General features: G+C 40.7%; 1 protein-coding gene across 2 annotated transcripts; it reads right to left on the reverse strand.

Annotated features, from left to right (window-relative positions):
* On the reverse strand, positions 1-25614 carry DCP2 (decapping mRNA 2). 2 transcript variants are annotated; one of them, XM_042823107.1, is made up of 11 exons: positions 25515-25614; positions 14506-14657; positions 12846-12973; positions 12319-12417; positions 10113-10265; positions 7681-7793; positions 7466-7573; positions 6619-6742; positions 5970-6074; positions 3264-3315; positions 1-2456 (listed from the first exon to the last, which is right to left on the reverse strand). In XM_042823107.1, the coding sequence occupies exons 1-11, from the start codon at positions 25565-25567 to the stop codon at positions 2293-2295; spliced, it is 1251 nt and encodes a 416-aa protein (XP_042679041.1). In that variant the 5' UTR covers positions 25568-25614; the 3' UTR covers positions 1-2292. The 2 variants fall into 2 exon arrangements, with proteins under 2 accessions (XP_042679041.1, XP_042679040.1); XM_042823106.1 differs by having other exon boundaries at positions 1-2459.
* Between the last annotated feature and the right edge of the window lie 1302 nt (positions 25615-26916).

Here is a 26916-nt window from a genome sequence, read left to right on the forward strand (position 1 = left end):
TAAAAGTTATTGCATATTTATCACATTTATTTGCAACTCACATTAAGGCTAGATTTACTAAAATCATTAATGTGTGTAAGCCCCACTTTGGGCTGCTTAATGAAGCAATCAGCCTCTCTTACACTGAGCCAGGCTTTCACTAGGAACAAAAAAAATGATCCAGTGAAGAGAAAGCACCCAGCAACTCCTATTCATAGGACACGCTTCATTTTAAAGACTTCCTCTGTCTGTGACAGAAGTTCCAAATTTATGGTTTCATCAACATTCCCCTTATTTCACAGAGCACTACATGAAATATAACTTTTTAAAAATATCAACCTACATTTTACAGATTTCCACAGCCTGATATTGAATCATGCCCTAGGAGAGTTTTGCTAACTCCACAGGCAGCAGCAGCCTCCAGATATGAATATACACGTCTGCCTCACCATGAGTAAAGGCACTTTTGCTGGGAAATCAACTACTTGCATTAGAAACATAACTAAGGATTACTTTTACCTGAAGCTGAGTAATCTCCAGCGTTATCCCACCTTTTCACTTACTGTACTTTTCAACTTCATGTTTTGAACAGCCTTTGCATTTATTTATTTATTTTTAAACAAGGTGAGACAAAGCTAGATTGAGTTATTTCATGATTTGGTCTTGAAAAACAAGGCCCTCAGGACTCTTGTCCTCCAGAAGGAAGAAATGCTGTAGTCTGTTTCTCCTGTTAACCTATAGAAAAATCCACAATTTTTGTTGCCAGAAGTGTTAGAGCACTGGAGTCCCAAATCACCTGGCCTTAGGAAGATTAAACAAGCCAAATTCTAAAGCTATTTCTGAGGAAAAACACTAGGTAATAAAGGAAGCAGGGTAGTTAAAGGAAGACAAGGATTGTGTTTTTGGATGCCATATGAGTTGCATAAAGACGCAGTGCATGACCATACACTCTGAATGAGAAAAGAGGGCCTAGTTCATTCAGGGTGGAAGTTACTAATCACACAAGTTAATTTTAGTTGGAAGTCCATTTTTAAATCTGGGACAATATTCCTGATAACACAAGCTGCTGTATCAAATAAGTTTAGTGCGTTTCTCTGAACTGCAAAGCTCGTGTTCAAATCACTATCATGAATCAGAGTGATTTAACACTTAACAGTTCATCACCTCAACTATTACTGCTTTTTTTTCTTTGTACATTTGATATTATTACTAAGAAAATGTTGTAGCTGAAAATGACTGAGGCTACATCATTAAAATGCTAACTGCAAGTGCAATTCAGTACTACTACATATATGTATATATATATACATATACAGAGCATAAACTAAAGGGAAGAACTGACGACAACAGCACGGAATACTATACTGGACATCCTTAGAATAGTTATTGCAAGCCTGATTAAGTCATTTAGTGTCACACAATGATTCTATTATCCATGCACCTTCTTTCCTCCTGGCAAGATGTAGAGGCTTATTTACATTCAGTATAAATTCTACATAGGAAACCTCCCACAAGCTAGTTTGAGATTTTCTTTTTTGAAAATTTTCTTTTTATGTGCTGTTCCCATCTGGGTAAGAGGTGAAGTTAGACACTCTCAAGGCTAAGTTCTACCTAGTCTGCATATCCTTGCCAGAAACAGTGGCAGAGTAGGTACCTGAGAAGTCAAATTGCTATAACTTGACCCATGTACTACTGATTGCCAGCCATCAGAAGTTCATTTTCAGTGTGAAGGAGGGAAGATACAGCGGGCAAACAATCAGGAAAAAGGAAGGATAATAGGCTGAGGCAAGGTTTGAAATGTGCAACTTCCGGTTTAAAAATTACCAGGACAGAGGAATCCTCTGAGAACCAGTTTCATTGCCGCTGCCATAATATTGCAATGCACTATAAAATAATGACTAACAAGTCCAATAATTTACATCAGAGCAGTTAGAAGTCTAACTAGCTGGTGTACTCCAGCAGTACAAAAAAAAAGTCAATGTCAATCTGAAAAAAACACAAAAAAATGAGGAAAAAGAATGCCCTTTAATGCATGGCTAGGAACAAGTAAACTGAGGGTTGGAAAGGTACTTTTGTGGACAAAGGCTATACTGCATTTAAAGTGCAACACTTGACTATGCCACTCTGAAACTGCAAAGAGAACAAACCCTTCCAAACCACCAGTCAGCCCCTGCACTGCATTTAAAAACAAATGAACAACAACAAAAATTCAACAACAGTAATTAAAAAACTCCTGAGAAAGAGTAAGGCTAGATAAGAAACCCCCTCAATTGCAACAGGCAAGTCTGAACTTTGTTCGTAAAAGATTTGCTGTCAGAGGTCAAAACATTTCATTATGGCATTGTGGTCAAATTTGAAACTCAAGAAAGCTCTAGATGAGAAAGCAAATTTGTAATTGCCATTGCATGCCACAGAGTGCCCCTCTACATGCTCCTGCAGCAGATCTTCACCAGAACAGCAGATCTCATACGCTGCATCTGCTTAAAGAGAAAACACATGAAATCAATTTTAAGTGTCTAGTCATAAGTAAGAAAATTGTTGACAGTACAAAGCCATACCTGAAATTATATCTAATTAATAAAAATGGAAAAACCATTGTCTGACTTATCTCTTTCTGCTCCTGATCAAAAAGCCATACTTACAAATCTATCAGCTAGAACAAATCTTAGAAGTCACAGCAATTTGAAGACAACTTGAATTGCTAGTTTTTCAGAGATGTTGCTGTTTTGCACTATATAACTTGTAAAGAAGTAAATAAATGCAATCCTACTTTCTAAGCAGGAAATAAAAAACTGCATAAACACTCCAGAGTATCCCAGTTGTTACTAGCAGGACAGAAAGCCCTGAACCTACACTTACTTAATCACCAGCATTCTGTTAGCTGAAATGCTAATTTTATAAACCAATTTTTAGGTATTTTTCACCCACCAATAGGATCCAATCTGACAACTTTCACAACTGAGGAGAACTGCAAAACCAATATATTTTACAACATTAAGTTAACCAAATGTTTTCCATTTGGTTAACCCGGACTTCCTTAGAAAATAACACCTGATAGACCAGCAAACAAGGAAAGAATCCCAAACATAGTAAGTAGGGTGACTTCAGCCTTCAGTGCATGACTCCAAAGCATGAGTCCCTGGAGGCACTTATCCCTAGAGATGTGTGAACACAGAGCTTAGGGACACAGATTAGTATTGGACTTTTGGTGTTTGGACACAATGATCGTCTTTCACAACTTCAGTGATCCTATGACTTTAGGTGGAAATTCAGAATGTGCTTACCTGTTTCAAAATTATCTTGAAGTTTTCTTGGATTAAGCTTTTTTTCACATTTCTGGTTTAAGAGAACAAAAACACATTACACTTAGTTAACAAAACATGGCATTATGTCTCTTGGGAGCGTAGCTTAAGTGTTAGCTAAGAAACATACTTGCTGTTCTTGCTTTGACACGCTACCTCTGTGAGTTGTGTTACTTACAACTCAGGATAAATTCTGTGATGTTACCTTACTAACACCAAGTCCATAAATCTTTCAGAAACACTGCAATCTTCATATTGTGGCTTAGATTGGAAAAGACCTTAAAGCCCACCCAGTTCCAACCCTCTGCCACGGGCAGGGCTGCCACCCACCAGATCAGGCTGCTCATGATTCCATCATCCCACCTGGCCTTGAACACCTGCAGGGATGGGGCATCCACAGCTTCTCTGTGCAGCCTGAGCCAATGCCTCACCACTCTGAATACAAAAATTTTCTCTTAATGATCCAAAAATCCTAACCTAGTAACTATCAACCAACCATTTTCAAAATGCAAGCTTTTAAGAAAACAAAAATTCTGTTTTCTAAATGTCATAAGCCAGAAAGGTCTTACAGCACGATGGTGTGGACTTGAAGTTGCACATACATAAGCCTATTCTTTGTCCCAGAAATCAAGAGGAGTGCATTTTTGCAAGCAGCAAACTACTGCCAGTTAGATTACCATGCATTAGAGACACAAATTTAGAATTCTCCAGGGATGATTTGTTAGCCCTAGATATGCAGCTATAAGCATACAAACAGAGAAAAGCATGGCTCTCTGCACTATGTAAATTTAAGAGCAGCAGGCCTGTAAACTTCATTAGAAAATTATTGCTGGGGCATGAAGTATTTAAATTTCAACAGATTAACAATCAATGGAAATGCAAGTGAAATGCCACAGAGGTATTCAGCAAAGTCACTAAAGAGCTTGGACTGTGACTCCACAGTATTAACATTTCCACTAGTCTCCATCAAGATTCTAGAGATTCACCTTGTTTTCCCATGCAGCTAAATTTCTGCAGTCAATCATTCTATTTTCCATTCTTCTGCTCTCAGACCTACAAGCATCTCTTGCAATGAAAAGAACTTCACAGAATGAAGGAGGTTATTGTGTTTCCATTTTTACAAGAAAATCAGAAAGTTAACAGCCAGAATGGGAAGAATCTAAAGCCAATAATCAAGAGAAACTAAAGCCAGATGTGATGAATGGAGAACTGGGGCTCACAGCTGCACATGAATTGGTAACACAGAATTTGGGTTAGAAAGAACTGTGGGGGAAAGAATTTCAAAGAGATAATATACAGAAGATATCTCAGCGTTGTCTTCTCCTAGCCATCAAAACTCTGGGACAAGTATGGTTACTTACTACTGCATGTGAAAGGTAACACACCAAAGAAGTTGATAAAAAATTATATGAGATAATGGCATGCAAGGCAAGTCTGTATATCAAAATTTTGGTACTGAGGAGAAAAATAATAAATGTATCTAATTGTTCTGTATCAATTTTTTATTTATTTTTTTTTTTTAATACAATAAAGGGTAAAACATCAGCATTTAAGAAACTAAGACATACTGAAACCAGGAAAGCTGCAGAAGGATTGTCTAGTAAAATGTCTAATTTTTTCAACAGCTAAAATAAGCTTGGCTTCCAAAATGCAGACTTCAAAGGAAGGATGCATTATTTGTAGGTCCATGTGCTCAAATGTCTTATTCCTAAAAACATTAAAGAGCTCTGGTTTGTATCAATGACACAGACAGTGGGTTTGAGTGCACCCTCAGCAAGTTTGCTGGCAACCTCAAGATAAGTGGTGCAGTTTATACAGCAAAACGAAGCCCCCAGGGCTGGCAGGGGGCCCATATGACCCCTGTGAAATCAAAGAAGTTCACAGGCACTTGAGTCAGGACAGTCCCAGACATGAGTACAGACTGGAAGAAGGATTCCTTGACAGCAACTCTGCAGAGGACACAAGCCAGAAGCATGCACAGTTGCCCAAAAAGACAACTGTATCCTAAGATGCATCAAAAGAAGAATGGCCAGCAGGGAGAGGGATGTGACTAACCCACTCTACTCTGCCATTGCAAGGTCTCGTGGCGGCTCACCTGGAGTTCTGCACGCAGGCCTTTGGCCTTAAGCACAAGAAAGATACAGAGCTGCTGGAGCGGGTCCAGAGTACGGTCAGAGGGCTGGAGCACCTCTCCTATGACTAAAGGCTAAGGGAGCTGGCTCGTTCAGCATATTCCCTAGAAGGCTCTAGGGAGACCTCACTGTGGCCTTCCAGTACATGAAGGGAGCTTATAAGCAGGAGGGAGACAGATTTTACATGTGGTATGATTGCGACAGAACAAGGAGGGAATGTTCTTAAAAAGAGGGAAGATGTAGATTAGATACCAGGAGGAAATTACTACTCAGAGAGTTGTGAGGCACTGGCACAGACTGCCCAGAGAAACTGTGGGTACCCCGTCCCTAGAGGTGTTCAAGGCCAGGTGGGATGCAGCCCTGGGCAGCCTGATCTGGTGGGTGGCAATCCTACCCACGGTAGGAGATTGGAACTGGATGGTCCCTGAGGTCCCTTTCAACCCAAGCCAGTCTATGATCTATGATACACAAATCACTTTCCCTTAGCAGGGCTTCTGCCTGGACATGTACTAAGCATTACTGTTAACTACTGAGATAGCCACTAAATTTTTCTTACCAAGGCATGGTTTTGCTTAGCTGGTTGACTGTGGACTCCATTTCTCTTCTTTTGGGCAGGAGTGTCTTGATTCTGCTTTCTGCCATTGCCCTTCAAGCTCTGACTCTGCCGTTATGTCCAAAAGGTAGTCAAGAGAAGAGTTTAAATGGCAGCATAAGACATTACTGACACTTCCTACTTTCCTCCAAATAACCCTAAAACATTTGACACGATTTTTAGATAAACTGAAGTATACTGAAATTAGCCAATCATGCACTCAAGTCACCAGCTACTTAGTCTCCTGCACAACTACAACATGCATGTCAGGGATACCCAAAGTATTTCAAAATTATGAAAGACAGTGTCTTGAAATGAAAATAAATATATATTGAAATGAAAATGAAAAGCAATTACTGCTTATGTATAACGTAACACAACTACCACCTAATATCCATCACTTCTAACATCAGTACCAAGCAAATAAACTAAATTTGAGAAATCCCTACATTTTGTTTGTTTTCTGGCCATTGCTTTATTTATTTATTTATTTTATTTTGCATGCTATGTTCATAAAATTCAGTATGTTTAGTTCCAGGGAGGAACACTTACCAAAAAATGCATCTATTTCAATTAAGATCAGATACACATGTTTGACTAAGGAGCAGCCTACCTTTGTTTTTAACACTTCAGACATCTCAGGATGATTACATGGCTTTTGTTGCTGCTTTTGCTTCATCCACTGCTCTCCTGTACAGCCATCTGTGAACAGCTGTTGACTACTACGAAGTCTGGATCTAGTACACGAAAACAAGAGTTTACAATACATCGTAAAGTCTCTTCGTTGCAGAACAGACATACAATGATTCTTCTGCATTTGACAACAACTTGGAAGACAAGCTGAAGTAATCCAGTGTGGAAAATGTAATAGCGATCACTCATCCAGCTGCAGATAGGAAGACCAAGTCCAACATCAGCGGCAGTCTCAGCCCACACTGTCATTCATAATATATTGTGTTGCTGACCTCGTTCACATTACTGAAGTCTTGTTTTTGTGAGTCCAGGTTATAAGTCTGCTCTATCACTTTTATCCTAGCTGAAAGAGAAACCAGTAGCACTTGTTCCCCCTCTACTGATTCTCATAGGTTTTATCTAGCTACTACATGCTATGTTACTTTACAACACTGCTTCGTCTTTAGAGAGTCTTTTTCTGTTTTGTTTTGTTGTTGTTGTTGTTTTGTTTTCATGTCTTTTTTGTTTGTTTGTTTGTTCCTAAAAGCAGGACTCAAGGAATTGCCTAATTTCTGGACACTTCAGAATTTACTAAAAAACTTGAAATGACAGCAACTGTTAACTTTCAATCCTGTTTACAGGCCTCTGAGATAAACCCTTAATTATAATTTATTTTTAATTAGCACAGTCTATTACTGGAATAGATTCCTCAGATAAAGGACAATCAGATTTGTATGACCAATATCTTATAAAAGGATGTGGAGAAGTTAAACTGACCTGGTTCTTACCTAGCTTTTTCCAAGTTGGGCTTAGAGGGTGTGCTCCCTGTAGGTGAAAATCTGTCACTATCTGAGGAATCTCCTCCATTCCTTCGGGAAATCCATTCCCTCAATGGCCTGTAAGCAAGCAGAAGTTCAAAAAGATCTGCTTACTACTAGAAATCTAATGAAATGAAAGTTTTTCAAAAGGCACTGACCTAGCATTTACCTCATCTTGAACATACCTGATAAAAGGAATGGCCATAAAAAATTTGTTAGGTGCCAAACCTAGCTTGGACTTGGGGGTCATGTCATTTCTGTGGCATGGTAATTTATCGATGGAAAACCACTCAATGTTCTAGAAAAACAAGAAAAAAATAATCAAAATATCCACTGCCATAGCCTCAGAGAATGTTACAAGTGTGTATCAAACATATTATTACTAGTTTCATCTGGGATGGAATTATTTTCTTCGGAGTGTCTGGTACTATGCTTTGTTTTGGCTCTAGGAGAAAAACAATTTTGCTAACACACTATGTCTATAGTTGCTGCTAAGCAGTGCTGTATGGAACCAAGCCATTCACAGCAAAAAGCCTAAGGGGCTGGGAGGAAAGAATTAGGACGCCTGCCTGCAATTGGTCAAAGGGATGTTCCACACCATATGACATCATGTGGAAGGAGTTTCAAAGGGGATGAGAATTCTTCTGGCTCTCTTGTGCTGTTAGGAAGGCTAGACGGGCATCAGTTGGGGGTGGTGAGCAATTGCTTGTGCATCACTGGTTATATACATTCACATATATATATATAAATAAATATATATGAATAATGTGTATTTCATATATGTGTGATATACATGAATCATATGCAATACATATATATATGTATGTATATTTTTGTCATAATTATTATCCTTTTCTCCTAGTAAATAGCTTTCTCTCAGCTGACAAGTTCTACTGTGTTTTTTTCCTGTTGATTCTCTCCCATCCCACTGGGAAGTCAAGGAAGACTGAGCAAGTGACTGTGCAGTGCTGAGCTACCTGCCATCTTAAAACAGAACATATTCCTAATAAAAAAAATTAGAAAGAAAGATTTCAACAGATAGCAATGGCACTTTCCACAAAATGTTATCTAATGATTGAATTGATTGATCTACTGTAACTGTGGAATAATGGACCATATATCTCATACTTAGAAGATAAAACTTGAAATGTATTATCCAGCAACTAAATTCTGAGCAAGCATTTCACAAAAACAAGCACACAAAAACCCATTGCACAGTGAATGCCATAAAATAGGAGAGGATTTAAATAAATTTCCAGGACACTAGTAATCTTGCTGCTTTTATTTAAAATGCCATTAAAACTAGTCCACCCATACAAGTTTAAAAAAATATCAGAAACAAGGGAATTTTATTTGCAGAATAAATTGCAAATTTTGTTATAGAATTAGAAAAAAAAAATGAGGATAAATATACACAAGAATTTTTACATTGTAGTTTTAACAATTAAAACTCTATATTTTACACTTTGCTGTGAGTGGGAAAAATCAGGAATTTTGAATATGCATAGTATATAAGACCCTACATGAACATTTCCATGGAAGAATTTAGCTGCAAAATCCCAGGTCTGGTTAAGAGGAATATTATGGAAAGTTATAAACGGAAAGGGTTCTCCAGTATAACTCTGCAAGTAATACTGAAATGGCATGTGTGGACCTTCATTAGATCAAATGAAGAACATACTACACCAGTAAGACAAGAACCTATTACTATAATAACTATACAGAGCAGTGAACATCTGTGTGGGAGTGAAGAAAAAATAGCATGAGAGGTATTTACTCTTCACTGAAAAGAGCCTTGCTATTCATCCTCTTTTACTTGCAACTGAAGTGGTACTACTGAAGTTCAGTGTTGAATCGCTTTTGAAAAACAGATCTCTAGTGCAAGAAATAACAAAGAGATTTCTGTGCCATCAACTATTAGTTCATTTTCCTGTTTAGAAAGCCAGACGCCCTGTTCAGCAGTACCATCTTCATGGAAACATGGTGATAGCTGTTTTAAAGTAAGTTGTAATACAAGAAAGATATTAAAATATAGAAGATGGTGAGCATTACCAACAGGAACAAAATATCCAAGCCTACTAGAGTCTACTACCTGAGCCTTTGTATCTTCTCTCCACGGGATCTTTTAAACGCCTGGACAGATCACCAAAAACAGCAGTTCCTGATGTTCTTTCCCCTTCCCAACCACCTTCTTAAAATGCATTTTTCTCTAAGTCTGGACAGTATTAACAATGAAAGGGAGAAGACAAGCCACAGCTTTCCCTTTCAACATGTAAGGTTTTGTATATCAATTAATAACTACGCCCTTAGAAGAATATAGTTACATATACACCCACAAGTTGGAATAAAATGGAATGATTAACACATATACTACTTAAGAAAGAAGGTAAGAACTCCAGTTTGACTGCATGCACTTCATGACAAGTAAAGACGTTATAGACTGTCAAGAATCAAACTTAGCATTAAAGTTGCAGCAAGCAAGCAAGACTCACAAAACTATTTTACTAGTATTTAAAGTATCCATCATGTATGGTAGGTTTATTATTTTACAGATTGTGAATTTAAAAAATGGTAGGTACCACAAGGTACCTGCAGAACTAAAAAAGTTAACACATACCCGAATTTCCCTTCTAGTTTTGGGATTGAATTTTGTGTTCTTGGGAACTCCTGGAATGATGTACAGTCGTGCTAGCTGGTCGTTAATTCGCAGCTCAATGTATTCTTCTTTACAGATATAATCTTTTATGTCAAATCCAGTTTCCTCAAACACCTGAGAAGCACATAAATTAGATCAGGGTGCATATTCAAATTTATTTAGAACCTGCCATCACAATGCAAGACAACTACTCTTCAGGACCTATTCATGAGAGCGGGCCACTGAGGAGGGGAGAACCACTTGATACACAGGTATATGCTCAATAATGAAAATGTGTTAAGATCTTCTGTGGTTTACATTTCCCTTAGACAAACAGATCAGCAATAACAAGTAGCAATAACCCTACTACACTTCCACATAGCGATTTATTGTTATGGATAGGATGGCTCCAGCTGCTTCATGCATTCAAGTCTTATTCACAGCACCCACTACTCTGAGTGTAAAAAGTCTTCAAATTCCAGCAAGCTTCATTCGCAGCTCAATTTTTTCTCACATCCAATGGTCCTTCCAATTCATGAACCTTCTACCCTATATATATTAAATATATATATATTTAACATATAGATATATATATATGTGTTATATATATATATATATATATATATGTTAATATATGTTAAATGATTCGTCCAGACAAGTTAAATAAATTAATCACAGAAACTTATTCTGTAAAGATAGTCAATCATTTAATCTTTCATCAGTTTCTGAAACACTACTGAGCTGTCTAAGGAATCAGTGAAGATCCCTCAAATAGACCACATACAGGTGCAGTTCACTGTTTTAGCTGCGTGCTGACTCTAGGAAAAGCAGGAAAAAGATTTATGCACAGATTTTATGGACATCACAATGTCTGGCAACACAAGTTTTCAAGACTTTGCCTGCTTATCCACAGCGATTATCCGCCTTCACAGAAACAAGCAACAGCTGTGCACTGATGTAATATATATAATACATTCTCCAAACTAAAAACACGATTATCATATTTTTCCTAGTAAAACTGTCCCCACTTTAATGCCTGTGCCCATTGTTTTGTTGTCCATGTTTTTTTTCTGCTCTCCTTTCCTTTGGGTTGTAATCACTCAGCCCAACCCCAGAAGCATTTGCCTGGTAAAATTTCAACCACTTACTTACAGTGGACCATGGCAGTAGGTGGGGCAATCCCCTTTTCCTCAAGCTAGCCAGTACTGTATCAAAACAGTCTACATTCAAAGACCAGAAGTGCTAATATAAAAGTACTTTTCATTTGCACCTATTGCGTGGGATTGCACTGTTAAAACCTAACACCTTATTTTCCTTTTTCAGGTCAATACTAAGTATCATAGTGGTACTGAAAGCACTGTCAGGGAATGAGACAATTTTTCATTCAGGCATCTTAAAGAAGTACATTTAAGAAAAAGTCCACAACTTCTCAGACACCGATTCATGAGGAAAACGAAAGCACCTTGCTGCTTCCCCTCATCTCTGTCTTCCCTTTCAAAAATTCCAGCTGTGTTATATTAGAGGAACACTGAGTTTATACCAATACTGTTCTTTCACTGTTTTTAACACGCAGTTCTGCAAGGTCTTCCGCAACAGAAGACCTCATGGACTGTTTTCTTTAGTCTTTACTTGCCACAGATACTGATGCTTGCTCCTTTATCACTGAATAAAAGTTCTTCACTATTTGCACACGGTGACTTACAACACCCAACTCAATGCGGCCTCTTCACAGAGCCAAGTTTACATATAAGCTAAACTTCAATTCTTTTATCATTTTACATTTTGTTGGCTCTTTGATTCAATATTCCAAAATGCATGGAGCCTCATAATATTAATATTTATTACATTTGTTAAACATAAAGTAGTATTTAAAGGTCAAAGTTATTCAGAACAGATCTTTCAACACAGAATCCATTTCATTCTGCGTGTTACTATACAACAGTGAAAAACATCAAACATTATTTTAAACTGCATAACCACACCCTCAGTTACCACTCTGTAACTCAAAGAGCTGCATGCTACAGCAGAACACTGCAATAAGAATAAAAAAATTATCCAATTCCAATGAAGAAACAGCAAAGTAAATTGTCCTCTCATCTAACACATATACACACATCTTTGCTCTTATTAAAATATCATTTAAGTCAAAAGAAAAAAAATCAATTTGAGGGAAACAAACAAAAGTTACCTCTCTAGCAGCACAATCATGAGGAGCCTCTTCTTTATTTACTTTTCCTTTAGGAAATCCCCAACCAGATTTTGCTAAATAGCCCTGAACCAAAAGAACCTGCAAAACACAGTGAACAACAGGCAAATAACCAACTACTCTAACATGATTTAATTTATATTAAATCTCTTCCCTTCACTGTCTCCTGCTTCCTTGCAAAAAAAGGGGCCCCAGACAGGAGAGAGGCACCCAACAGAGTCTCTGTGTTCTAGCAAGAACCTTGGTTTTTCTGGTTTTTCATTTAATAGCATCTTGAAATTAAAAAAGCAAAACTGAATAGGAAAGCAAGTAGAAGAGTATTTACTGTCTCCAATATTTTATTCCCATATTCGATCTCCATATGCATTCAACAATGTCACATACGTCAAGTTCTTGCGAATCCAAAGTGTTTTTTTCCAGATGATAAATGTAAACTACGAAAAGATTACTGTACCAGCACATGCCCATACTCCTCCCCTCTAGTTCTTCACAACTATTTCCATACTTACATTTTCAAGTGTCTCATCGAGAATAATTGCACCGTAAGTTGGCACTCCCATTTTATATTCCTTCCACTCATCTAAAACCTTTTGCACATCTTCACCTTGAGGCAGTAAAAAAGGGCAGTGATTGAAGAGTGCAGCGCATTAAGGAAGCTAATCTTAAGCATACAGTTTCCAGTCACATACAGACAGACAAGATAGTCAACTCAATACTTATAATAACCATACTTCCTCCTCCAAGTGCTTTCAAAACAAATTCTTGGAAGTTATAGGTATTTTGGATAATTCATTACCAAATTCTAAAGATTAGAAAGCATTAAGGAATTTGCAAATTCTAACGCAAGCCAATTAAAAGATAAAAAAAGATGGTGCAAAAGTGCTTGTTTGAAAGAACTCCCTAATCTTGCAGAAAATGTACTTCAGATGATTAGTTTAAATATATATTATTATTTTAAACATTTTAATGTTTTGAAACAAATGGGACAGGCAAGACCACTTTATTTTATCTCTTGCTTGGAGAAGAAATTTTCCCACAATCATTCGTAGGACTACTGCACAGAAATCATACTTAAACACATAGATAAGAGGAAAAAACAAAAAAAAAAAATTATTTGTAATGGCATCATGTTCCAGAAATCTAAATTCCAATGCACTATCAAGATTCACCAAGCGGGAAAAACATGAACAAGCTCTGTAAACCAAAACCGTTGAAAGTAAACACACAAATATTCAAAGAAAATTATCTATAAAATTATACTGCCAGTAATAAATAACCAAACATTAAATAGCAGTGTACTTAAAAATAAGACACGGCAACAAAATTAATATTTCTGACAAATGCCAAAGAAGGAAAGATGTAGTGAACGAACAGTATGTATTTTATTATTCCCGCACTACCTACAATTGGTCTGAAAATTAAAAAAAAAAAAACTTCATAAAAATTTGCTGCATAACATCGAGCAAAAAAAGAAGACCACATCTATAATGTGTACTGTTAAAACAGATGTTAAAGCATTTAATAATAAATCTCCCATCAAACTAACAAGGAATATTTTGGGTGGTGAAACCACAGATATTACAATGAAAATTAGAAGCTCTCAAAGCCACATCAAAAACGGATGGAAACTGCTTAACTTATAACCTATTTTTGGGTGCTGACATGAAATTTTCTCCATGGGTTTTTCTCCAGTGATGAATAGATTGTCTATGTTCCACCAGGAAATGAAAAAATGCAGAAGTCAAACACAGTAACTTTAGAAAAAATTCATACATTCTCATTCCAATAGAACAGCTTCTAGAAGCATCTAAAAACTCACTGTCTTCAGCTAGATTAACATTTTACTATAGCATTTTACTAGAAAGAGATTAAACAAAGGAGAAAAAGCATCACAGAGTGCTCTTGTCTGCCTGCAGCTGAAAGGAAATATCCTCAAAGATTAGAAATTACCTGTTTTCCATAGGCCTTCAGCTGAACAGCTGAAGGAAAATTCTGTTTTGTGGATGCCACAAAATCATGGAACCAAAGGATAAATATCACATACCTAGAAATACTACTTTTAATCATTAACATATAAATTGTCTCTCACTTTCCAGCTGCAGGCACAACGCTTTGTTAAGATTCAGTTTGCAGTGAGACAGAAAACAATGACAACAATAAAAAGGATATCAGCTTTTGCAAAGTCCCTTATCCCACACTGAGGTAATCCTGGTGTGTTTTGCATGTAGAAATCCAAGTAAAACCAATGGGCAAGTTCAATCTGAAAACACACTCTGATTGCATTGTCTCTCTCTTCACTTGGAATGTGCAAAATAAATCGGCTGTTGATGAAGAAAAAATATTATTAGCCAAGTCCTTTGATTTAAAGCAATCTAGCAAGAAAAACGTATTACAACAGAGGAATTCTTGATCCATGAACACAGAGAAACAGATCCTCCTTGTGTTCTGAACAGCAAAGGTCTTCATATGAAAATAAAATACAAATTTTAAACTCAAGAAGAAAAATGCATCATGAAATCCCTTCACAAAAACTGACCACAAGAAACTAAGTAAGCACTGAGAAAACAGAAAGAACAAGGAAGAACCTATGTAAATAACTGCTCTAGGAGAAAACATTTGCTAGTGCCCGCTACAGAACACCTGCAAACTCTGATAACAGGTATCAACACATTTTTTCTGGATACCAGTTAAACATAGTCACGTTTTCAACTAGAACTACAGTAATCTATTACTTTATGTAAAATTTATAACTCAGTATGATAGTATTTTCTCAATCTGAAATGGAATATAGACAATTGGTTTGTTTTTTAAGTCTACCTTATGTTTCCACTCAGATACTGACACACAAAAATATGGTTCCAGGGATGTACAGATGAGTAGTAGCATGGAGTGATAGCTCATTTTGTTTACAAAGGCGTTTTGTATTCAACTGTAACATCAAGAACAAGGAGTTTTCCTTTCAAAGTCACCTACCCCACTGAACTTAAAACTACTCGATAAAGAGTTCATTTAAATCCAAATCATGAGGGGTACATCAGGTAAAATTTGAAGGTGCATTATTAACTTTGCCAAAACTGGAAATACTTAAGACATCTCTACTTAAATTTGATAAGTGTAATTTGTTACAGTATGCTATGAGTAGTTGCTTCTTCCACCAGTTGCTTCTTCCACAGCTCTGGTCATGGACTCCCTCCTGCCTCCCTGCTGAAAACCAGCCTGGTGCTGGGGTTTTTGCCTGGGCTGAGGCCATTTTGCACAGGTTCAATGAGCAATGAGGTTGAGCAGCTAACCCACAGGCACTGAGACAGCCAGTCATACAGACTGCCTCAGGCAAGGCACTTCCTCAGCAGGACCCACACCCACAGGGCACAGTCCACCCCTTCCTGCCCTGAGGCCAGGAGAATCATCAGCCCCTGCTGCAGGCCCATGTGCAATGTCTCCCCAGCACAGCACAGCACCTCTGCCCACCCAGCCCCCTACTAGAACCCCACACCCCTTGCCTACCCACAGTGCCCTGCTCCCACTTAAAAGTTTTACTAGCAAACACACAGACTCTCACCAGGTTTGGAGGTGATATAGATGCTCACCCCTAACCCCACACCCAGCTCACTCACCCCAGTTCCCTCTAGTTTCGCACTGTTCCCACACCACAGGCTGGAAGCTCAGACTCCAGCCCTCACTCTACTCACTAGCACCCAAGCCCACTCACACTGGGATCTGTTTGTCTGCAGCATTTTCACTAGGTCCAGAGAGCTACAGCCTCTTCAGCTAATGACACTGAGACCCTCCTTCACTCTCTCACACACACCTCCATTCATCTCACCAGCAGCAAGCACTTCTGCCTTACAGCACACACACTCTTGGGATTAAAGAGTGAGAGTATGCAGACTGCTAAGAAAAGATATCATACAATGCAAGAAGATAGGACAGACTTTGGTGAACAGGCACAGGACTGTCAGACAAGCATACTGACACATTTTACACAGCCAACTCCCTTCTTGCCCCTTTCCGTCCATCACCCACTTTGCTCCTCCTCTCTTACTTTCTCAGCCCCCTTTCCAGACCAGTGCCTGGGACCACCAGTTATCAGAGGTGAGGTCCAGGTCAACCTGTCTGTAAGGGGCATCAATGGTTTCTCAACAGCCCATCAAACAGCACAGTTAAAGGCAAGTTTCTTTTTATTGTCTCCATGTTTGCCTTAGGTCTGTGCCTCTATTTATTTTCATTCCCAGCTTCCCCTTTTCCCCTACTTTTCAAACTGACATGGTCCCGAAACTTCACGGGAATAAACATTCTCACTTTCACATGCCCTTGTTCAGTTCTTACCACTGCCTCCCTTATCACTTATCTCTCCAGTCTGCACACTTTTTTATGGCTTACTCCTTTGCTTATTACTTTGGATGAAAAAAGGGACCTTGACCAGATACCTTCCTTACATAAATAGTCTTACTCATGTCAACAAGAATATTTTCCTACTTGGCAATTTTCACTTCATAAGCCCCCCCATCCCCACCCTCCCACAGGTCTCTTCATCTTGAAGGCTTTATTATTGATAAAAACATTCCTTACACACAAAGTAGCAGTAGTTAAAAAAAAAAAAAAAAAGGCAACTTCTTAACTAGTCAACATAACTAGCTGACGTTTTCTTGCCCTAGCACTTCAGCTGAACATAAATGTGAAGATACAATATGCAGCAATACACAATATGAATGGAATCCTCTCTGCTGTGAAGTGTGTCCTCTACCAGAACTGCCAGATAACTCCTGCTGTACTGCAACCTGAGGAAAGGACCCACAATGGAATAGGGGAAAAGCATTGGGAGGAAATACCAGTAAAGAAAAGCTGATGCAGACTGATATCAACTGCCATGCCTGTGCACAGCTCTAGTCCAACCATCCCCATCTACCACCAACACTTCCCCACTAAACCACGTCCCTTTGTATGACATCTAAACATTTCTTGAACACCTCCAGGAGCAGTGACTCAAGCACCTACCTGGGCAGCCATTCCAACACCTGACCACTCGTTCAGAGAAGTTTTTCCTAATATCCATCTGAACCTCCTTCGGCACTACTTGAAGCCATTCCCTCTAGTCCTATCACTAGCTACGCAGAAGAAGCAGCCAACCTTCACCTCACCACATCTCCTTTCAGATAGTGGTAGAGAGCAGTAAGGTCTTCCCTGAACCTCCTCTTCTCAAAATTGAATGATCCTAATTCCCTCAGTCACACCTCTAAAGGCTTGTGCTCCAGACCCCTCATCAGCTTCACTGCCCTTGTCTGAAGACGCTCCAGGTCCTCTATGTCTTTCTTGCAGAGGGGGACCCAGAAGTTAACACCACCCAAGGTGCAGCCTCACAAGGACCGAGTACAGGGAGACAAACATTTCCTTGATCCTGCTGGCAACACTATTTCTGATACAAACCAGGTTGCCATTGGTCTTCTTTGCCACCTGGCCACACTGCTGGCTCACATTTAGCTGAGCGTTGACTAACACCTGCAGGTCCATTTCCTCGATAGTCCTTCAGCCACTCTGCCCCAAGCCTGCAGTGCTGCCTGGAGTTGCTTTGACCAAAGTGCAGGACTTGGCACTTAGTCTTGTTGAACTTCATTCCACTGGCTTCAACACAAGAGATCCAGCCTGTCCAGATCCCTCTGAAGGACTTTCCTACCCCCACACAGACAGACTCTTCCTCACAACTTGGTGTCATCTGCAAACTTGCTGAGGGTGCACTCATCTTCCTCGTCCAGGTCATCAATAAAGATATTAAACAGAATGGGCCCCAACCAACTCCCAGGGAACACTGCTCAGGACTGTTCGCCAGCTGGATTTACCTCCATTCACCATCATTCTCTGGGGCTGGTCTTCTGGTCAGTTCTTTACCCAGCAAAGAGCGCCTGTCCAGATGATGAACTGCCAGCTTCCCCAGGAGGATACTGTGTGAGACACTGTCAAATGCTTTGCTAATGTCTAGGTAGACTATGTCAACAGTGAATTTCCCTCATCCACACGTGGGATGGAGATCAGGTCGGTCAAGCAGGACCTGCTTTTTCAGACTAACAGGTCCGTAGTTCCGTGGATCTTCCTTACGAACCTTCCTGTATATGAAAGTCACGCTGGCAAGCTTCCAATCCTCTGGCACCTCTCCAGTTGACCAGGAACGTTGGCAAGCAGTGGAAAGCACCTCTGCCAGCTCAGTACTCTAAGGTGAACCCTATCTGACCCCTTGGACTTGTAACGGTCCAGGTGGAGTAATAGGTCTCTGTTTCCACCTGAATAATGGGTGGTTTTTCTGTTCCCCATCTGAGACTTCCAGGTCAGGAGCAGAATACGCCAAAGATAACTGGTCTGACTTTGAAGGAGAGATGTAAAGAAGGCATTGAGATCCTCATTCTCACTGGTCACGTTCCCCACCTCATCCAAAAAAGGACAGAGATGCATCCACCTTAGCCCTACCCTTTTTGTCAATATGTTTGTAAAAAAGTTTTTCTTCTCATTTACTTCAGTGGGCAGGTTCAAGCTTGGCTTCTGCCTTTCTGAATTTCTCCCTGCATACCCTTAGAATTTCTTTGGACTTTTCCCAAGCTCCTTGTCCCTTCTTCCCCTCCATTTCACTTACCACACAGGAGGACAGCCTGCTCCAGTATCTCTAAGACTTCCTTCTTGAAGCACTGACCAGTCTTCCTGGACGCCTCTTTACCCTTCAGTACTGACTTCCAAGAGACCTTGCCTACCTGTGTCCCAAATGGTTCAAAGTCCGCTCTCTGGAAATCCAAAGTAGCAGTTTTGCTGGCCACCCTCCTGACTTCACCAAGAACAACGAACTCTTATCGTTTTGTGGTCACTCCATCTAAGACAGCTCCTGAGCTCCACATTTCTCATCAGTCCACTTGTTTGTGAACAGGAGGTCTAGAAGGACAATAGGCTCTCTTACCAGCTATGTCAGGAGGTTATCTTCTACACACTCTAGAACCCTTGTAGGGTGCTGCTTTTGCACTGTGTTATATTTCCAGTACATATCAGGGAAATTGAAGATTCCCATGAGAACAAGGGACTGTAATTGCACTTCTGCTAGCTGCTTGTAGAGTGCCTTGTTCATCCCTTCATCCTGGTTAGGTGGTCTGTAACAGACCCACAGACCCCTACCAGGATGTCAGCCCTGTTGATCTCCCCCCAATCCTTATTCACAGCGACTCACCTAATATTCATTTTAATTATAATTTTGAGCCCTGAGCTCAAAACACTTTCTGACATGGAGAGCCATACCACCAATCCTCCTTCCTTGCCTGTCCCTTAGGAAAAGCTTACAGCCATCCACTATAGCACTCCAGTCATGGGAGCAACCCCACCATGTTTCAGTAAATTCACAATTTGCCAGCTGCAGGATAGCTTCCTCCTGTTTGTTGCCCTTGATGCACACTCTGGTATAGACACAATTCAGCTGAGCTATTTGCCTCACCAACACATCACTGTTTCCCCCGTTTCACCTCTAGCAAGCTTGGTTTCGACCTCTACTTCCTTTACACTTTAGTTTAAAGCACTCCCAACTAGCCCTACGAGCTCCTGGGTTATGATTCCTTTCCCCCTTTGAGACAGTTGAGGCCCATCAGCAGCCAACAGGCCAGGCAAAAAGTAAACCACTCTACAATTAAAAAAGAAAATTCCTGCAATTGCATCAGCCTCTCAGCCATGTATTTATGAGATGGGTTTTCCTGGTCCTCTCGGTATCCCTTGCTGCCACTGAAGGGACAGGAATACACCACTTACACTCTTTGCTCCATCCACTAACCAACCCAATGCTCTGAAGTCCCTTTTGATAATCCTCAGGCTTCTTTCAGTAACTTCACTCCTGCCAGCTTCAGCTATCATTAAAGGGTAGTATAGCGTGCTGCAGAGCCAAGGGCCTTTCTGCTTCTCACACTATCCCACCAACAAAGAGTCCGAGTGCACAAGAAAGGACAGAACCAGGACAGCTGACCCTAGACAGGCCAAAGCGATGTCCCACACCATGTGGCATCACGCTAAACAATAAGACAGTAGGAAGTGGCTGGAGGGGCTGCTGCTACTCAGGGTCTGGCTGGGCATCTGTCAGTGAGCAAAGAACAACTGCATTGTGCATTACTTATTCTGTACATTCTTATTATTTTCCCTTCCTTTTCCTTCCCATTAAACTATCTCAATCCATGAGAGTTGTACCACTTCTTCCTCTGATTCCCTCCTCTACCCCACTGGAATAGGAGGGAGAGTGACAACAATCCACACTAGTTTTTCCCAATTTGAGTCTGTTTTGATCGTGACCCTAACTTGTAAGTAACTTCCTTATCTTATTGTGACACGTGATCCTTTCCATCCTATTTCCCCTGCGGAAAAGGGGCTGAGCAAAAGACTGTGCGGCAGACAGCTCTGAATTCAAAAGTTGAGGTAATGGCATAAGCTTATAGGGAAAAGGAAGCAAGAAGACAGAAATCCAACACCTAGTCTCTGTACTTCCACTTACTCAACAAAGCACCACTCAGAAGTGCAAGGCAGCGTAATGAAAAATGTGAATATCTGTGATTTATTATTTAACAAAACAGGTCCTAACAGTTCTAATATTGAAGCTGGAAAACTGGCTTTCTAGAAAAAACTGTAACCTGGCATTTTGTAATTTAAAAACAGTCTAGGAATCAAGCAAATGTCTGAAGACACTATGTACCTGGCTTACTTTTGTGCTTGTTTTCACACACTGCCAAGTAACACTCCACACACTACACAAGAATTCTAGGTGTTGAAATTTTTAACTTAGCTAAATACCAGGAAAAAGCTATGGCACAGCTTGAAAATAGGAAAAAAAACCTCCAAACATGTTCAAAGCAATGCATTAACTACTGTGTTAAATTTTATTTTTTGTTGTCTGTAGGAGAATTATTTTGCAATGAAAGCATTAAACAATAATCACTAACACCACTAGAACCTATCCTCAATCCTCAAACTGATCTCTGAAGCAAAATTTGAAAGCCTATGAGTTATAACTGTGTTTGGTTTTTGTTTCTTTTTACCATTTGAAGTTGTTGTTTGAGGAGGGTTTTTTGCTGTTTTGCTGTTTAAAAGCTAGCTTACACAAATTCTTTCTTACATGTTTCAGTGCCGTATAATTTCAGAATTAGATTCTGTGAAGTCAGCTATGAATGTCTGAGCCAGAATATATCTACTGTTGCAAGTAACATTATATTAAGCTCCATGTGCAAAATAAAACCAGGAACACAAGAACCCTTCATCCAGTGTACATGATTTAGTAAGCCCAAAATGCAAGAGATTTTTTAGCAAAATTTCATCCACATTTAAGCTATTTCCTATAGGAAAACATTCTATTCTCCACATTTAACGGCATACAAAAAAACAAAACAAAACAAAAAACTAAGGTTAATATCAGAGAGTACAAACACAAATACGCATTTAGCTTGCAGGATTTTTTTTCTCCACTCCCAAAAAGAATTAGATATATTAAGCTCCCCTTTTCCAATAAGCACTTTTTTTAATGCTGAATACTACAGTTACTACTAAATTGACAAATGTTACCCTCAGTGTAACATACAAATACTGCAAGATGAACTTTTTGAACACATTAACCCAGATAGGAACATCAAGTCTCAAACACTATCTAGTGAAGTAATTTAAACCTTCTTAAAACTTTATCCACCTCAAAACTGTGTTCCTTCAAGTTATTACAGATAATACAAGTGTGCACAACTGCATCCAGTTTTGGAGCCCCCAGCACAAGAACATGGAGCTGTTGGAGTGGGTGCAAAAGTAGGGCCGGCACACCTATGAGGACAGGCTGAGAGATCTGTTGCACTTCAGTCTGGAGAAGATTCCAAAGAGACCTTACAGCGGCCTTCCAGGAGCTGAAGGGTGACCATAGTGAAGCTGGGGAGGGACTTTTTAAAAGGGCAGCAAGCAACAGGATGAGAGGAAATGGTTTTAAACTGGAAAAAGGTAGATTTAGACTAGGTATTAAGAGACACTGGAACAGACTGCCCAGTGAGGCTGTGGATGCTCCCTCCTTGGAAGCATTCAAAATCAGGGTGGATAGGGCTTTGAGCTACCTGATCTAGAGGGAGGCGTCCCTGCCTGTAGCAGTGGGGTTGGAACTAGATGATCTTACAGGTTCCTTCCAACCCAGACCATTCTGTGATTCTATGATGCTCTGCCCAAATAACCTCACAACTGAACAGTTCTTGGCAATTTAAGATCAAGACCAACAACTACATAAAGAAATATAATCATCCTGTACAACATAAGAACTTGGAAGCTTTTAACACACAAAATGAAAAAATGAAGTACTTTTTATATAATAAAAATGATCTATCTGTACAATAGTTTTTCCAAACTATCTAACAAACACACCACCCCTTGCCTCAAGATGCACTAAATCAGCTAAGGCGGACTTGTGTGCCTTTGAAGCCAGGAAAAAAATCACAAGAACTACCTGCAGACATTAAAACTGCCTTACAGAGTTGAATTACTACTTAAGACTAATTTGCTGAATTGGATGGAACAGCTGCAAGCAATCTAAGGATCTAGGATGAACCTCTGAGTGACATCTAAAGAAAGTGATTCAGCTTAAAATAAAATCCAATCATATTTTAATTCAGCAGTAAGTTGTGTTGATTTCACTGGCTCCAGCTCACAATGTTCTTACCATCATAAAGACATGCATCAGACGTCAAGCAGGTAAAATGTCACATACAGTTAGAGCCTGACTGCAGCTCACACAGACACAACTACTTTGTAACAGAGTTTACTGCAGATCCTGACCTTTCTTCTAATAGAAACAAGTGCGGAAGTCTGAAAGAGGTGTTGTTAAGATACAAAAAGAAAGTAGTTTTGCTCTGTGGACATCTAAACTTTAACTTAGATTTCTGGTTTTCAAATTCAAAACAAGCAAGCAAGAAATACCACAAAACCTTAAACTACTTTACATGTTTGACTTGGAAGCCCTTTGTTTTTCGGTCACTTTTTAGCTTACTAAGAGTAACATAAATATTTTCCATCTCCTAGACATTCACCTACAGTTACTTAGATCTGCAGTTCACACAAAAATACATTAGATAAGCTCAATGTGACCTGTGTTTGCAACGAAATTACTGTAATTGAGAACAAAGTTTCATTTGCTGACAGAAGAAAAAAAAAAACAACAAGAACAAACACACACACAGACACCAAGGAACATGACGTGAAAGATATTTTACGTCTTCTCAACAAGTTCACTACACTAAGTATTAAAATTCGCTCACTCCTTCTACCAAAATTCCTCTTAACAGCATACATAGATAGAATAGGAAGTGAAATAAATTTAACATTTATAGCTAACAACGTGAAACTCAGAACCAGTCACCTCCCACTTACTGAAAAAATGTCTCCCTTGAGCCACAACCTATACCAAACCATAGGTACCCAGTCACTTCTCTTTGTGCATAACAAAATCCACAGGTTACTTAGTGATGTAGTTGATGCCCCATCCCTCATTACTTCCAAGGCGAGGCTGGATAAAGGCCCTGGGAAAACTTATCTAGCTCTTGTGTCCCTGTTCACTGCAAACAGCTGGACTAAATGGCTTTCAGAGGTCCTTTCCAACTCTTGAGATTCTACAACTCTATGAAAATTCTCTCTACTTCCTGCAACATCAAAGTCTGATTCCTCTGTGCCTTTCAGCTGCTCTGTCTGTGCCCCACATAAAGAAGTGTATCTGAATTAAGGCTGATCCATCAGCACTAACAAAAGTCAACAAGACAGATGGTAACTATGAATCCCTAAGTCTACCATTTGAAGGTGTGTGTGTGTGTTTCTTTTTTAATTAAAGCCTCATCACTCAGTTTATACAAGACAGAACTCCAAGGCTGAAGATAAGAGTGGCTCAAAGGAACAAATAAAGACAGTGGGATTGATCCTGTAACAGTGCAAGACCTGACTATTTACGTGCCCTTCTACTAGTCACCACCCCACAGTAGTCACACCAATACAGTGGTTAGATCACTGCTGTAAGTATTGCAATTCTCTTCCTGATCTTCTGAAAGACCCTTCTTCAAGTGTGTGTAGACAAGTAAAAGAAAAGTGCTAACACTCTGTACAGAGATCAAAAGAGACATAACAGCTTATGTGAGCAATCTATAAAAGTCAAATTTAAAGAACTGAATAAGTGTTTTTGCTTTGCAGACACTGATTCTTACAAAGGTACAAGATGAACCATTCATCAGTACAGCAGATCCCATTTCCTGTGCTCTCACTCCTAAGCAGTTTCACTCACTTGAAAACAATAATTCAAAGTAAATGGACTTATTTCTAATAACCCTTTCCTACTGCACACAAGTGCTTTAGAGAGTGTCCTTTCAATGAGATAAAATAGAACTTCGTACTTGTTGTGAAGTTTCAAATCCAGCTTTGGACATCAATTTCTAAGGCTAGGTGGGATGACTTTAAAAGTCCACAAATGATCACCAGTCGAGAGCAAAAAGAACAGAAAAAGACCCCATCCCCTGGGGAAACTGTGTCCATGTGCTGTGCCCCTATGGAAAAAATGGATTCTGTCTGAGAAAGGCTGAATGTTTCACTGCGAACGACTGGTAAACAGAAGGGACTTTGCACTGGTGGTGCTCTCCCAGCTCTTCCATCTCACCGGAGTTCTCCAGCGAGATACCCCACACCGTTCACTAACGAAACGCGCGACCCATAACCGCCATACCACTGTGTCACTGCATAGGTCGCACCGACCTCAGGCGTGCCGCTCTTCTCACTCCCGCCAACACCGCCAGCGCAGTTTTATGCCCTCGGGCAAACAACGCTAAGTTGCAAGTACAGAAACCCACACTCCGCCGTCCCCGCCTTCGGTTCCCTCCAGCTCGACCCCGCGGCAGTTCTCTCTGCGGCACCTCCCCGCCTGCCCGAGGAGCTACCCAGAACCTCGGGGCCGGGCGGCACAGACCTACCCCCGCAGAGCGGGTCGTCCCCCGTAGTTACCCCGCTGCCTCCGGGGTGCCCCACGGAGTCCTGGCGGAAAGCCGCGCCGAGCCCCGAGTTCCGAGCAGGACGGCCGCAACGCCTCGAGTCAGCTCCGGGCGGCGGGAAGGCTCCCCGACAGCGGCCGCGCGGCATGACGGGACCGCAGGGAAAGGCGAGGGGCGGAGCGGGCCGGGCCATACCTGCATAGGTCGTCCAGGACGCTGCTGGGGATCTCGGCCCGTTTGGTCTCCATGGGGAAGCGCGGCTCATCCCGACACGGCGAGGCCCGGACACACGGCTCGGCGGCGAGGGCGGAGCTGTCGGCTGCCCGCCCGGCGGGGGGCGCGGCCAAGGCGGAGCGGCAGCTCGCTCCGCCAATCCCCTACCGCGTGCTGCGCCGGGCTCTTCTCGCGCGGAGGCGCGGCGTGCCAATCAATGAGAAAGCTGCGAAGGGAAAGGGAGACTCAAGCGACCGCGGAAACCAGCCGAAGGCGAACGTTGCCTCCTTCGTGCGTCATCGGCGCATGCGCCAGGGCGTCACGTCAGCCGCCGCCGCCATCTTAGCTGCGGGTGCGATCCGCTACCGTCCGGCTGGGCAGGGGGCGGTACCGCCGCGCTGAGGGCTAGGCGCTCCTGACGAGTGATTGATCTCCGCGCAGCGAATTCCGCGGTAGCACGTGAGACTGGGAGCTTGCTTTAGGGTTGGCTGTGCTTCACCGCCCGCACCCACACACTACAGTGCCTTTGGGTGGCGTGATGTTTTTAAAAACCCGAGGCAGCAGCAACCAGAGGGCGCCCGCGGCTCCTTACGCGGTCGTTGAAGTAAACTTGGTGAAAGCATCGAAGGGTGGAAGCCCTTTGTATTGCTTCCCTTCCCTGCTCTAGTTCTTACAGGGTTTGTACTAAGCCCATTCATCTCCCACGTTCTGATTTCACGTCTTTCGTGAAAGGAAAGAAAAACTTTAAAAATATAACGATTCCTGACTGTGGCTGAGCTTTGCAGTTAGGCATTTCAAACACCACTGTGTCCTTACAAGGTTAGCACACAGTGCTATTTATTTATTATTATGTGTACATTTTGTTAGAATAAAGGCAGTAGTGAAGGTGCTGAGCTAGCAATACCCCAAACGACTTTGTTGCTTGCAACTTGTTTCCCAGCTGTTAGGAAAGTGAGGAATACACCTTTTGCCTCCTTTCCGAGGTTAAAAGAAGCAGCAAAGTCTCAACGGTTGCTCCAGAAACACCATGTGTCATATGACTTTGGAGCAGTTTTCATAAATACAGCAGATTTGCACAAATTGGTCCTCATCAGCAAACTTCACAGTGGAGATTTTGATAATTTGCTTTACCACCTTTTTGCTACAATGTATGAGATGTTAGGTGATTCACATGAAATCTGTATGTGTAGAAGCACAGAGGAAGAGATGGCTCTTGGCAGGGACATATGGAAGGCTTTGTGTGCCAACCAGTAGATCTCACTGTTTGCAATTCCAGTGAGTTCTGTTTCTGCCTAAAGGGTAGACATAAAAGGTTCTATAATCAATACAAGACTTGCATCACTTTCAGGGTATCACCTTCCAAGGTAGCTTTTCCAAATTGATA

Source organism: Centrocercus urophasianus, unplaced genomic scaffold (genome assembly GCF_019232065.1).
Source record: "Centrocercus urophasianus isolate 14NV4802_14NV808 unplaced genomic scaffold, USGS_Curo_1.0 seq_21, whole genome shotgun sequence".
Lineage (NCBI taxonomy): Eukaryota > Metazoa > Chordata > Aves > Galliformes > Phasianidae > Centrocercus > Centrocercus urophasianus.

What these genes read in the sequence shown, in the direction of transcription:
- DCP2 (XM_042823106.1), bottom strand. Translation starts at nt 25,567, where the DNA reads ATGGAGACCAAACGGGCCGAGATCCCCAGCAGCGTCCTGGACGACCTA. An exon ending in AAGGGACTTTGCAAAAGCTG is followed by an intron (nt 12,974 to 14,505) that starts ATATCCTTTTTA and finishes AATGCGCTGCAC; the next exon opens with TCTTCAATCACTGCCCTTTT. An exon ending in AAACTAGAAGGGAAATTCGG is followed by an intron (nt 7,794 to 10,112) that starts GTATGTGTTAAC and finishes TTGTTTTTCTAG; the next exon opens with AACATTGAGTGGTTTTCCAT.